This window comes from Pongo abelii, chromosome 14 (assembly GCF_028885655.2).
Source record: "Pongo abelii isolate AG06213 chromosome 14, NHGRI_mPonAbe1-v2.0_pri, whole genome shotgun sequence".
Taxonomy (NCBI): Eukaryota; Metazoa; Chordata; class Mammalia; order Primates; family Hominidae; genus Pongo; species Pongo abelii.
In genome coordinates this window covers 48,245,204-48,260,390 of record NC_071999.2, presented here as the reverse complement: position 1 = coordinate 48,260,390, position 15,187 = coordinate 48,245,204, and the positions used below count along the sequence as shown (strand labels likewise).

At 39.2% G+C, this 15,187-nt stretch overlaps 1 protein-coding gene across 12 annotated transcripts in view; it reads left to right on the top strand.

Annotated features, from left to right (window-relative positions):
* Window positions 1-15,187, top strand: part of ENOX1 (ecto-NOX disulfide-thiol exchanger 1) — a 571,794-nt gene that overhangs the window by 516,342 nt on the left and 40,265 nt on the right. For 9 of the 12 annotated variants that reach the window (XM_054528960.2, XM_063714804.1, XM_054528961.2 and 6 more), the window contains 2 exons: window positions 317-424; window positions 4,432-4,488. In XM_054528960.2, the coding sequence (XP_054384935.1) occupies window positions 317-424; window positions 4,432-4,488 (165 nt within the window). The remainder of the gene's footprint in view (window positions 1-316; window positions 425-4,431; window positions 4,489-15,187) is intronic. The other 3 variants (XM_063714808.1, XM_063714809.1, XM_054528965.2) reach the window with 1 other exon arrangement.

The following is a 15,187-nucleotide window of genomic DNA, read 5'->3' as shown; positions in this document are numbered from 1 at the left end:
TTCATCTATGAATGTAATGTATTAGCACTATCCTATATAGTTTTACAAATAGGCATTTGCTCAAAGGAATATAATGATGCCTTCACAAATATGAAAACAAGTTTTGTGCATCAGTATCACAAACAACCTAACAGTGTGTCAAAACTGCAATGCCCTTGATATTTAGTGCGGAAAACACACAAGGTCAACTGAGGTCTGAATTAAGCTTCAAGACTTGTAAACATCTTTTACTCATAATTTTGAATGGGTATTGTGGATATTTTTAAATCACCTGGCCTTCAATCCTACTTATGCTAAATATCCTTTAATTTCACAGCAATTGCTAACCATCCAGGAGGAGTTAAACAACAAAAAGTCAGAATTGGAACAAGCAAAGGAAGAGCAGTCCCATACACAAGCGTTACTAAAAGTCCTGCAGGAACAAGTAAGTGAATGAAACAGCTCTGATTTATGAATCAGTCCAAACACCCCATTGCATACCTCCCTCGTGCGTCACCCGTGCAAACATTTACTGAAAGTAATTTGCAGTACAATTAGTCTGAACCCTGTCAAACTTCCTAGCAGCTTTGCTATGAGGAATTTATAACCTCATTCCCAGCATCACTATCCTCACTCCTATACTTGTTTAGATTGCCCAAGCCTGCCAGTGTTGTGTGAAAGTTTCTTCCAGAAGACAACCAAATTTTGATAAAGTTTCAAAATACTGGCAATGAGGTATGTTTCAAAGTAAGCAGCTGGTTTCCTCTTAAGTCTAACAGTGAGGAAAATGAGTTCAGCATAACCCATGAGACTCCTGCAGACACATGAACAAGGACTGATTCATAGCAACATTTAAAATATATCTTCCCTGTGCATCAGGGTACTTATCTAACCATGGTGAGCAACAGACCTTTTATATGAAGTTTGTAAATCTGATCATTTCATTCTGGCTTTCTTTGATACAAAAGTGTGGCCTGACATTGATAAGTGGATTGGAAGTATTGTCTTACAGCAGGGTAAGATGGAACACTTGGCAGGCAGCAGAGTGAAATCTAAGCCCACTGTCTACATGAGAGGAGCCAGGAGAGCTCTTGAAATGCCTTCCTATTTCTGGCCTTCACTTGCTGCCAACAATGTACGAATGGTAATTTGAAGGAAAAAGTTGCATACAGTAACCCCAACCCTCTGTGTGTAATCAAATGCAGATTGTTTTAAACTTTTCACACACATCATGGTTTTATATTGTATAAATAACCTTACACTGTATACATAACTTCAAAGGTGACATTTGAGAAAATATAAAGTCAGGTCTATGTCACTTTATGAGTGATTTTTTTTTTAATGGTTTGGGGTCCAGAAAATATCTTTTTAGTTATTTTCTCCCAAAGGTATGAGGGATTTGTGAGAGAAAAGTACAGATATTAGTTTATAAACCTTTATAGCTTTGGAAGAAAATGCTTTATAAAACTAATAATTATCTTTATGATGAATTCAGTAACTTGTACTGAGGCTGACTCTGTATGATTTCAGATATAATAGATTGAAATGAAAAATCTAGTTGACTGAATTCACAATGACCTGCAGTTGAGGAGACCTGAAATCACTGTGCTTTCCACTGTTATATTGTGAAAAGACTCCCAGCAAAGTGGAACTGAGTTGGTCCAAATTTGCTCCAAATCAACCAGATATAGCTCTGAGCTTTTGTTGTTTTCTGCTGTCACCCTGATTTTTTTTCTTTTAGATAGCTTTGACTGGAGTGGGGAGGGATGAATTTCTCTTTTCTCTAAATGACTCAAATCCTTTATTTTGAAGTCCAAACCCTGGTCATAAAAATAGATTCTGAGTTTTGCTGAAAGTATTGATATGTCTTGTTACGGTGTACATTTTTAAAGAGCAGAGCACACACAGGTATAGGTGAAACATCACACTTCACTCTCCATTATTTTAAAAAAAGAGAACGTGAAGAAGATTCGAAACAGCTAAAATCATTAAAGACCTAGAAAATACAATTGAGAAGAATTTTAAATCTGCAATATTAATTTAAATGGGATAGCTCTTTCCAAGCAAAAATACCAAGAATCTTTAAGCCTGACACCAAATGTTTTTGGGTGCTGGTGCCATTACCAAGCTGTTTGTCCAAGAGCCCCTCACCTGCTACCCCTTAGTGGTTCTTGCAAAAGGGGCCATGCAGGGTACAGGTTTCTTTCCATGTCCCTGCACCCACACACAGATGTGCACTGATGACACCTCTCACCTCCACTGACCACTGCCTTTGAGGCTTTCTTTGGATTTGTGTAGAGTAACTCCATGCGTAAACAGTTTCAGTGCCCACATAGATGTGGCCTAAACAAATGGACACATGCAGGGAAACATACATCCTGCTCTGCAGATTTGGAATGTTGCTATTCACAGGATTGCCCCATGCTGGGAATCCTGACAAGAAAGGATAGGTCCTGAGGGCAGACCTTTCCCACCCTCAGGCCCCAGCCCCTCCAGGGAAGGTCAGGCTAACCCCTAAGCTCTCAGTCTTCCCATTTGCGAAGATGCAGCTTTTCTAGGTCCCTCCAGGCCTCACTGACTCCTGCCTTTCATCTCCTTTACAATGAGGATAGCTTCCTACCTCTGGAGCTTGTTCACAAACCTCAGTTTCATCAGACAGGATGTTCAGCCCTACCTGGGGGAGAGTAGCAGCTAAAGGAGAGAAGAACAGGGAGCAGAGAGAAGAACAAAGCAGCAGCTGTCCTGGAGCTGCAGCTCGAGGAAGGAGAGGTGGGGAGCTGCAGTGGGGAGGGGTTTCCTCCGTGGTTCTGGCAGTGGAGCACAGCGGAGTGAACAATGCCAGGAGACAGGGAGTAAGGGGGGAATAAACAGGAGCAGAAAAAGCGACGGCAGAGTTAGAGGACATCATGGAATGGGAAGAATGGAGTTTATTTAAAAGGGAGGAGAGCAACTGGCACATTTATGTTGGTAAACACGTAAAGGTGGAACAGACATTCACAAAATAGTCCTCTACTTCTGCTGAAAAAGAACAAGACCTTCTGAGCTAACCCCCCTCGAACTCATGGGAGCACAAGCTACAGGACCTAAGGTGGGATGAGCAGAGCGGTTGATGAAGAGGAAGATGAGGGATACCTACAATAAGAAACTCTCAGCTAGGAAAAGAGTGAGGGGATTTTAAAAAGTCCTTTTGTGTCCTGTGATAATAGACAGTATTCCTATCACTGTGGCACACCTCTGCATTGTCATATATGCCATACATCGCCCATGCTCCCCTGTGTCTGTCGTGTGTAGAACCACCAATGATGTTGCCCTAGAGAACAGTGGGCAGACTTTTTTCTTAAGTGGGTGTGATATGGAAATGAGCCAAAGAGCCTTTGGTCCATAATCAACTACCCGATCCTCAATTTCTTCATGTTGCCATTCCTTTGGCAAAACCCCTTCTTTGGCGTGGAGTGGGTAGGGCTTTTTTTTGCTGGGAGTTTAAGACTGGCCTTAAAAAACTAAAGAAGCTTTCATTTTAATATGCACAGGTAGCCAGAAGGAACCAATGTTATGAATCAAACACATTGGTGGTATATGTGCATTGATTTTCTTTCAAATCTTAAGTATTTTTTCCTACCATGAATACTTTGTATTAGGCATAAAAAAGATAATGGAAGAGATGCTGCTTTCCTAAGTCAGGAAAAAATACTGGCAAAACAGTTGCAAGCCAGCTCACCCTCTTCCTTTGCCGTCTGATTCTAAATGTCTGTTTTGCATCAGGATAGGATAAAATGACAACTAAAGGTTTCCTGAAACCTCCTTATAACTGATTACTCCTAAGTCTCCGAGAAAGAGAAATGTTTTCAAATATTCACTGTTAAAAATCTCATTAGAGAAATATCATTTCTTCTAATGCCTCAGCGGCCAAGGAGATGTCATCCAAACTCTTTCTCTACCAAAGAAGCAACCATCTTTAGTCCTCCAGAGATGTCAGTCATTCAAATATATTCTCAAGGAGGACCTGTCTAGTAGCACAATAGCATGTTAAAAGCAGCTGAAAATGCATCATTCACAAATAATCGTTAATATAACATCATTTTGCTGGTGGCAACTTGCAAACACTGCAGGGTTTAAATTCATAGCAATCCAACTAGGAAATGAAATCATTTATTATTCTTAAGAACCGATTTTATACATTTTATGCCTATGGAACTGCTTTCTAATCTTATTATTTAAAAAATAATGACCAAGACCCATTTATTCTTTTGCCAGGCATCAAACTTCATAAAATATTGGTCTCAAACTGGCTCCAATAAGGCTCATTAGAAATATGTGCTACATCTGTTTTACCTCATTGGAAGTTTTATAAAATGCAACCTCAGATGAATCAGTTAACAAGATGATATACTTAAGAGATTTGCTTGCTTATTCATTTTTTTGTTTTGTGTTGTTTTTCCTTAAAATTTGCAGTTAAAAGGTACCAAGGAATTGGTCGAGACCAATGGCCACAGCCATGAGGATTCAAATGTAGGTACCACAAACCTGGTATTTGTTCTTCTTGCTTGATGTTGGTTGAACACATGGGGATGTAGCACTTTATCTACCACATAAAGGAAATCAGCAGCTCTGCCTCTCAGCAGCTTAAGATTAATATGTAGGGTTTGGCAAGAAAATGTGATTGACAGGCACTGCTATTGTTAGCCTAGTTTATCAAATGTCAATTTAGAAGTCTGTGAGCTAATCCCCACCATCAAAAATTATAATTTCAGTGAGTCTGTTTGAGCTCTTTGTATTTCCAAAACTGTAACTGATGATATACTGGGAGGGAAATAGAAAGAGACCCGACAGGGTAATCAGTTGCGCATTGCATGTATATTCATTAAGTTTGCCTGCCAGCGAAGGTGGTACCTAAATGACTGACATGCTGAAAAGATCTCAGAGCAAACCCCTTCTCTCAGAATAGCCCTTGAAGTGTACTCCTTCTCTGTTCCTCACCCAGAACAGTAGCACAGTGCATCCATCTTCTTGATAGAGAATAATGTGTGATGGTACAAGATCCCAGTTACACTGTGACTTCCTCTCTTAGTGTTCCTTGAATATCCAATTGTCAAAAAGTAAACAAGTATTCTTTTTGCCTTGAAAGTTCTTTAGTCTCAGATGGAATATTATACCATGTAGATCATTGCCTCTCCATATGTTTGATGATTTTGTCTTTTTTAAATCTCTCTGATATCTGTATTTGATTATCCTCATCAAAGAAAATGCTTACTAAGCAGTTCTTTTCACCGAACACAGAATTAGACATGATAATGAATGCCTGATTACACTAGAGCTAGGAGAAATTATATATTTCTTGTTCACTCTTGTTTTAATTATATACAACAGAAAGCCTAATATTCAGAGTATCAAAAAAATCCCACTTAATCATTATTGTTCCTACCCAGCAGATATTTAACATATGATGTTTATTGAGGACTTATGTGCTCATAGTGCTCTGCTAAGTTCTAGGGGAACAGAAATGGGGGTTACAAAGAAATATAAGACTAGTTGTCTGCCCTCGGGGAACTTATAACTGAGTTAATGAATTAAGAAACACATGACAAGATACAGGACATGATAAGTATACAAGAAGTTGAGGCAGCTATGATGTGATGTAATTTGAAATCCAGACTTTGCTGCTTATTAAATGTGTCAGCCTGACAAGTTACTTAACCTCTCTGAGCTTCCTTTTTCTCACTTGTAAAAAGAATGGCAAAGCCTATCTCAGAAACATGTCATAATATTGTAATGAGCTAAGGCCTGGGAAAACCTTAAGGTGTTACCCGTATGGTTTCTTTGTGCTAGATAATCAAGAAAGGTTTCCTGGATCTGTGGGACTTGGGTTTGGTTTTGGGGAGTGAATAGGATTGAGAAAGTGGAAAGCCAGAGGAGGAAGCCATTCTTACAGAGCTCCCCATAGGCAATGTTGTGAGACATAGTTTATCTTTCCACTCTCATATTCATGACCCCCATCCTTACCCTAAAACCCTTTTTCAGCACCCTGTCTTCCAGGGACACATGGCTGCCACATTCTCAACCAAAACCTTCATATCCACTCCACATACGGCCAGTCCCTCTGTGGCTTCCAGGGAAGCTGCTGTCTGTTCCAATAAGGCAGACAAAGTGGCAGTGGGCCTCAATTTCCTAGTTTGTAAAATGGGGATAACTCCTACGTTGCCTTCCTTAAGGCTTATTGTGAGAAGCAAATGAGATAATGTATGTGGAAGTACTTGTAATTGTGAGGTTCTAGCTAAGATGTTTTGATTATAAATTGATCTGCTGATTGAATTAGATGATACATGTAAAGACAGGCCTAACACAGTATCTAGCCCATAGGCCCTTTTTGAAAAATTTTAAAAGTCATTTATTATTCAATGGAAAAAGTAAAGTGAGATAATCTTCGAGGTCTTTGTCCCTTCTACAGGAAAGTTTTCAGCTTTTTTAAGATACCTGTCTAGAGTCTATGATGTAGGCTTTGTAATCAACTGGAAGCAATGACTGTTGAGAGATGGGGTTCTGGCCCAGTAGGAAGGAAGAGCAGCACCTTGACCTAGGGGGTGGGGGAGATATTTGTGAAGTAACAGAGCCTGACAGTCCTTGCCAGTCACTGCGGCTGGCCACCTCCCTCCCTAGGCAGAGGGCTGGGCTAATCTTTACAATCACTGCCTGTTTTATCAGGGGTTTCCCAGTTGGTGGATTACTCGCTTATCCTCTTTTCTGTCTGAACTTTGTCTCCTTTTGGCAGTTTCCCCAGTACCTCCACTAGGGCATGTGAAAGAAAAGAAATAATCATCAATTATTTTGCCCTCACATTAGGAGCACTGGCAACATATTTTGCAAATCTATTCTTAAATGTCTGAAATGAAGTCTACGTCTCATCTGAAGTTGCCACCAGCCTTGTGGTGGTCGAAAGAGACGAGGCCTTCAAACCCGACTGAGAGGGTTTGAATCCACTTTGATCACTGAGTAGCCATGTGACTGAGGCAAGTTATTTCTGAACTTCACCTTCCTCATTTGTGTTAAATGAAACCATATTAACACCAAGTCTAGCGTACACACTCAACAAGTATTAATTCTCTCTTCATGCATCAATAGTATTTAATATAGGCTGGGTGTGGAGGTTCATGTCTGTATTCCCAGCACTTTGGGAGGCTGAGGTGGGCGGTTCTCTTGAGCCTAGGAGTTCAAGACCAGACTGGGCAACATGGCGCACCTGTAGTACCAGCTACTTGGGAGGCTGAAGCAGGAGGATCACTTGAGCCCAGGAGGCAGAGGTTGCAGTGAGCTGAGATCACACCACTGCACTCCAACGTGGGTGACAGAGCGAGACCCTGTCTCAACAAATAAAAAAGTATTTAATATAGCAGACAGGACTTTTGGCAGGATGAATTTTAAGGCAGAACACAAGGTTTAAAGCCTCTGGCCCAAAGGCTATTGTCTGAGACAAATAAATTATTTTTCATTATAACTATTTACATCTGGGGGCAGGAATTTCATGCATTATCATTTATTAATAACAATTATACAGTGGACTGGTGCCAACTTAGCTGAGTGTTCTTGTGAGAGCTGACAATTGTTTTTTTAAAACCACTATTGTTTTATTATAAAAAACAAAAGTATGTTTGAAGCTTGCAAATTATAGAAAGAAAAGAATATTATAGGGGTAAGGAAAAAAAATCTTGGTATCTCATTACTCAGAGATAACCACCATTAACACTTTATTTTTTCTAGTCATGTATATGACCAGAGGGAAAAGCCCATAAATAAATGAATAAATAAATACTATCATCTTGTCTTCAGTTTTGTACCTTTTTGATTTTTCATTATACCATAAATATTTTTCTTGTCACCAAATGTTCCTCAAAGACATGATTTTTAATGGCTGTATAATGTAGATATGATATAATTGAACTACACGCCTGTGTGTCAGGCATTTAACTTCCTGTTTTTGCTATTATAAATAATTCTGTAATTAACATATCCATAAATCTTGGGTGCATCTCATATTTGTTTCTGGGGGTTTCTGTATATTAATAGCTGTGTGGTGGAGTCTGACAGGGAGCTTCAAACTTCTGGAATTGCCTGGCATTCAGAATGCCGGTACGGCTGCTGCACCCTTGTAGTATCTATTAGTCGTCCTGAAGGAATCCACTAAATGATACATAGAGTCTTGAATTTCCTCATTTGTCTTAGTCTCAAGACTCATCTAGCTTATGGTCTGTTTGTTAGTATTACTTTTCTGTTGTTTTTACGTTCTACTGTGTACCACCAGGATCTGACCAACACATTGCCCAGCATGCTTGAGGTCTCAAAACAGACACACCCTTAAAAAGCCCAACCCTTTCCCCTTATCACAAGATCTTCTGAGAAGACATGCCCAGGAGAAAAGTTTTCTGAAAGCAGATTTAAAACTGTTAGGGCCAGAAACTGAAGTCAACTGCAAAGGCCTTGTTCTCCAAGAGGACTTGCGCAGTTCACGCTCACACCTGCTGGTTGTTTTCTCTTTGTATTTGGAACTGGATATATTAACGACAGATAGGCAAGTCAACCATTTAAGTGTAACCAAATTTAAAACTAACCTGTATTCCAGTTCCTTTAAGGATTTCAGTTGTTTCAGACCCAATTTTCTTTCCTGGAAAGCAAACCTATAAATTTTCTTTTCATCTCTGTCTCTGAGCTATTTCCACGTTCCTAGGACTGCTGAATAACTAACCTGGTCCCTGGTAATTATGTATAACAGATATCGACATCTTAAATTGTAAAAAAATATATATATATATCATGTTCTTATCTTGCATCTTTTTTGATGACCTTCTTCCCAGCAGGATCGCCACCTATGATCCTTGCATGTGTGTGTCTGGTGAAGGGGAAGGATGGGGAGGGAGAACTGTAGGATCAGGTAGGAGGAATGAAATGCAGTGACAGCTTCAGCCAGCAATGTTTAAAACAATTTGATCTAAAAGCTTTCCATGAATTTTCTCTCCTCCCATCCTTGTTTCTGTTATAGGAAAGTTGCTACCTCACATTCCTCTATTTGCTCAATTCACACTCCCACACTGGGGTTAAATAAATCATTTGCAATTTGTAAAGAGGTTTAATTGGTGACGCTGAAGGTTGCCACTGTCAAACAGAACACCCTTCCCATCCACCAATAAAACAAACAAAAACACAAAAGAAAAAAGACTTTTCAGTTTTTCATGTCACCTCCTTAAGAAAGTAAATCCTTGGAGCTGTCTTTAAATCTGTCAGAGTAAAGACGTTAGGAGCGTATGGAAGAGATATGTGTAAAGAACATTCTTCAAGTTTAGTACAGCACAGCAGAAGGCTATCGTTTACCATGTATTTTAATGATGTATGTGAGGGAACCTCTGCATGTGCTGAGTCCTCTGCTCAGTTTCTGAGTGTAGCTTCCACCCTTTAGGTAGGGAGGTGTGAGAGAGAATACATACTGATGTACCAAACAAGGCAAAAAAGAAAAAGACAACCTCTACGAAAGAATGGGACCGTATTTTCTAAAGGTAAAAAACAACTCAGGCTGGATTCTTTCTTCCCAGAACTTGCTGCCTGGTCTTAGGGGCCCCGATCTTGAACTGGGAGAGGAGCAGACAAAACAGAAAGGGACAAATATAAGGTTTCACACCTTCCTCACCCCAACCCACAGCTCTATCAAAAGGAAAATGAGGCCGGGCACGGTGGCTCACACCTGTAATCCCAGCACTTTGGGAGGCTGAGGCAGGTGGATCACGAGGTCAGGAGTTTAAGACCAGCCTGGCCAAGATGGTGAAACCCTGTCTCTGCTAAAAATACAAAAATTAGCTGGGCATGGTGGCATATGCCTGTAAATCCCAGCTACTCGGGAGGCTGAGGCAGGAGAATTGCTTGAACTGGGACCCACGAGGCAGAGGTAGCAGTGAGCCGAGATCGCGCCACTGCACTCCAGCCTGGGCTACAGCAAGACTCTGTCTCAAAGAAAAAAAAAAAAAGGAAAATGAGCCCAGACCCACCAGGACTGAGCCCAGCAAATACTAGCATGGGACCAAAGGTGTTGCAGCTCTTGCATCCTGCTCCATATGTTTCTCCTTCCAGCCTTCCTCCTTGCTGCCCGTGACCTGTACAGAGACCTCATTTGTGCCCCCACACAGCCTGACATCACTTTCTACTTGGTAGAACATTCATTGAGGGAGGCAGCAGAGTGTAGAGGTTAAGAACAGATCCGGACATGAAGCAGTCCAGTTTCAATCTGGGTGACCCTGAGCCATACACTGAACCCCTGCACCTCCATTTTGTTCACCTCCAAAATAAAGGTAATAACCATACCTACCTCATAGGGTCACTGTGAGCTTTGCTTTGCAGTGCTGATGTGATCAGCACATGTTAGACATTACTGTTACCCAGCCTTGACACACTGGGCACTGGGCAAGGTTTTGGAGACCCTGTGGTGAGTAGTAAAGATGTGATTTCTGCCCCCACATGGAGCTGACTCCAAGTCATCATGCCTTTCACTTACCAAAACCAGCTAGTCCTGTTTCATTCCATCAGGACTCATTCTCTGCCTGCAGGTCAGTATCACAGTGGGAATGATGAGCTTGAAGTAATTTATTTGTATTTTTCCAGCAATCCTCTGGAGACGAGACCTTTTTTGGAAGGACTGGCTCCATGGTAGGCTTGGGAGAAGAGTCTAGTAGGAGTGGGGCACAATGAGTGGTACAGAGAACTTTACGGCCTCCAAAAAAGCTCAACTGGAAAATCAGGAGCCACTTTGTCTTCCCTTTAGAGAGGGATGGGCCCATATCTGTAGATGTCTGAGGTCACCTTTGCTCTGCAGATGCCTGAAGTCAAGAAGGTGGACTTTTCATGGACTAATATTTCCTTTACCCTATTGAATATATTACCCTGTCCACATATTAAATGCTCATACCCAGAACTTGCTCTTCTCTCCCAGTTATAGCCCTGTAACATTATTGCTTTTCTCCTGCCAATGTTCCCTTCCCCACCTCTAACCCTACTCTCCCTCTACAACCCCTGCCCCTATGCAGCTGCCTTCTTCCAGCTGTTTCACTACATTTTCTGCTGTGAATTAACTGCATGTGCTGCAATTCACTGTGAAACCCATAGTTCCATCTGAAAAAATCCACACATGTCCCAACCCAGCACTCTTGAAAAGGTCAATGATTGCAAAGGGACCTTGTTAGGACACCCCCATCCCAGCATATACAGAGCTCCAAGGAAGGATTAGAGAGGGAACTGCTGTCAAAAACAGACAGAAGCTGGTTCATGGTGAGTGTTCTTGTATCCAGTCAAGGCTCAGAGAAGTTTCCTTCCCAGACACCTCAATGCCAACTGACTATGTTTCCGCTGCTGGAGGCTGGGGCTAGAAGTTTGTCCTTTTTATCAGGGCCGGAGTTGGTGGTACCTGCTTGGTCATTAGTGAATTTGGAGCATGTAACAGGATTAGCAGGTTTAATAAAGCTGACAGATTGAGTTTAGAGAAGTGAAAATACCTTCTTCCTCCAGGCCAGGTTAGAGAAAATCAGGCAAAGGAAACAAATTTCAGTGCTGTATGAAATGGTCTGACATGGACATGGATACCTATATAAATAAAACCAAGATCTGAACAAAAGTTACCCATTTTGGAGACAGAATGTCCTCCTCCAGAAAGGTTCATGATAATCCTACCAGAGATAAATGCAAAAGCAATTGTTTTGAATGGAGTTTGGTAACTTTTATAGAGCCAATATACATACATATAAATATGCATAAATACTGTTTTCCCTAAGTACCATTTTCTTTTTGTGGAAAATGTAGAAATGCAGAAAAAAATAAAAAGATAACCATTTGCCATCTTCACCACTCACAAATTAGTTTCTACTTCTTTCTGTTTCCATTATCTTTGTTTATGTGCATGTATATACATTTTTATCAAATTTATAGCATATCATATGGACAATTTTACAACCTACATTTTTCTTTATCAATAATGAGCATTTGCCCATGTTATTAAATAGGTTTTTAAAATGTATTTTATCAGGGCATAATAGATGTACATATTTTCAGCTACCTGTGATATTTTCATATATTCATATCATGAATAATGATCAAATCAGGCCAATTGGATATCATTTGCCTTAAATGCTTTTCTTTAGTCTGTGAACACTCAAATTCTTCTCTTTTAGTTATGTTGAAATATACAATAGATTACTGTTAACTCTTGTCAACCTACTGAACTATCAAACTCTATTCTATCTAAGTGTATTCTTGTACCCAATAATCAACCTCTCTTCATCCCTAACCTTAACCCTGCCTGGACTCTGGCAACCAATCTACTCTCTATCTTCATGAGATCCACTTTTTTAGCTCCCCCATACGAGTGAGAACACGTGGTGTTTAACTTTCTATGTCTGGGTTATTTCACTTTACGTAATCACCTCCAGTTTCATTCATGTTGCTGCAAATGACAGGATTCCATTCTCTGTATGGCTAAATAGTATTCCATTGTGTATATATATGCCACAGTTTCTTTATCCATTCAGCTGATGATGGACACTAGGTTGATTCTTTATTTTGACTATTGTGAATAGTACTGCAATATATCAATATATCTCTTTGGAATATTGATTTTCTTTCTTTTGAATATATACCCAGTAATGGGATTGCTGGATCATATGGTAGCTCTATTTTTACTTTTCTGAAGAAACTCCATACTGTTTTCTACAACAGCTCTACTAATTTACATTCCCACTAACAGCATACTAGGGTTCCCCTTTCTTCAAATCCTTACCGCCATCCATTATTTTTTGTCTTTTTGGTAAAAGCCATTTTAACTGAGGTGAGATGACATCTCACTGTGGTTTTGATTTGCATTTCTCTGATGATTAGTGATGTTCATCTTTCTTTTTTCATATAACTGTTGGCCATTTGTATATCCTCTTTTAAGAAATGTCTATTCAGATATTTTGCCTATTTTTAATCAGATTATTTGTCTTTTTGCTATTGAGTTCCTTATGTTTTAATTCCTTATATTACGGTTCTTAATCACTTGTCAGATGGAGAGTTTGCAAATATTTTCTCCCATTCTGTAGGTTGGCTCTTCAGTTTGTTGATTGTTTCCCTTGCTGTGCAAATACTTTTTAGCTTGATGTAATTCCATTTGTCTATTTTTGCTTCTGCTGCCTGTGCTTTTGAGGTTTTCCTCAAAAAATCTTTGCGCAGACCAGTGTCCTGGAGCATTTCCCCAATGTTTTCTTCTAGTAGTTTCATACTTTCAGGTCTTACATTTACATATTTAATCCATTTTGACTTGATTTCCGTACATGGTGAGAGATAGGGGTCTAGTTTCATTCTTCTGCATACTGTTTTGCTAGCACCACTTATTGAAAAGACTGTCCTTTCCCCAATCTATGTTTTTGACACCTTTGTTGAAAATCAGTTGGCTATAAATGCATGGATTTATTTCTAGGTTCTCTACTCTTAACAGTCTTATGTGTTTGTTTTTATGCTAGTAGCATGCTGTTTTAGTTACTGTGGCTTCATAGTATATTTTGAAGTCAGGTAATGTGATGCCTGTAGCTTAGTTCTTTTTACTCAGGACTGCATTGGCTATTTGGGATCTTTTGTTGTTTCATGTAAATTTTAGGACTTTTTTCTGTTTCTATGAAGAATGTCACTGGTATCTTGATAGCGATTGCATTGAATCTGTAAATTGCTTCAGGTAGTATTGACCTTTTTAACAATATCAGTTCTTCCAATCCATGGGCATGGAATATCTTTCCATTTTTTTGTGTAATCTTCAATTTCTTCATCAGTATTTCATAACTGCCCTTGTAGAGATCTTTTACTTCTTCACTTAAACTTATTCCTAGGCATTTTACATTTTTTTAGCTATTATAAATGAGTTTTCTTGATTTTTCAGATTGTTTGCTGTTGGCATATATAAATACTAGTGATTTCTGTACATTGATTTTGTATCCTACAGCTTTACTGAATTCATCAGTTCTACCAGTTTTTTGGCGGAGTCATTAGGGTTTTCTAAATAATAAGATCATGTCATCTGTGAACAAGGCTAATTTGGCTTCTTCCATCCAATTTGGGTGCTCTTTCTTTCACGTGCCTAATTGCTCTGTGTAGGACTTCCAGTATTATGCTGAGTAAAAGTGGTAAAATGGGTATTCTCATCTTTTTCCAGATATTAGAGGAAAAACACATTCCATTTTTCCCTATCTTGTATGACGTTAACTGTGTTTGTCATATATGGTCTTTATTATTTTGATGTATGTTCCTTCTATACCTGGTCTGTTGAGAGTTTTTATCACGAAGAGATGTTGAATTTTCCCAAATGCTTTTTCACCATCTATGAAATCATCATATGGTTTCCATTCTTGGTTCTGTTAATGTGATGTACCACTTTATTATTTGCATATGTTAAACCATCCTTGAATCTCTGGGATGAATCCCACTTGGTCATGGTGAATGGTCTTTTTAATTTGTTGCTGAATTAGGTTTGCTGGTATTTTGCTGAGGATTTTTTGCATCTATGTTTATCATGAATATTGGCCTGTGGTTTTTTTTAATAGTTTCAGTTGGATTACTATTTGTTCTTCTTTTTTAATACGTGGTAGAATTCAGCAGTGAAGCCATCAGGTGCTGAACTTTTCTTTGTAAGAGACTTTTTATTACTGCTTCAATCTCATTATTTATTATTGGTATGTTCAGGTTTTCTATGTCTCCATGGTTCAATCTTGGTAGATTATATGTGTCCAGGAATTTATCCATTTCTTCTAGGTGTTGCAATTTGTTAGTATATAGTTATTCATAATAGACTCTAAAGATCATTTGTGTTTTCTGTGATATCAGTTGTTTTGTGATTTTTAATGACTGCCTAATATTTCATGCCACAGATGTACTCTAATTTCTTTAATCAGTCCCTGCTGTTGGACTTTAAAATCTTATTTGTTTTTGTTCTCATGGATAATAGGCAGTAGATATTAACAGTGTATTGGTTAATTCAGCTATCATTTAAAGCAATTTATAAATAGGGAAGCTTTTGTACTTGATTGGAATTTAGGAACAGAGGAAGATTCACTGATTTTTTTTAATTAAAGCTAAGCCCCTACTTGGTAAATAATGACATAAACAGCCCATAATAATGGCTAGATATTACCACATAGAGAAGATACTGAGTTCCTCAACA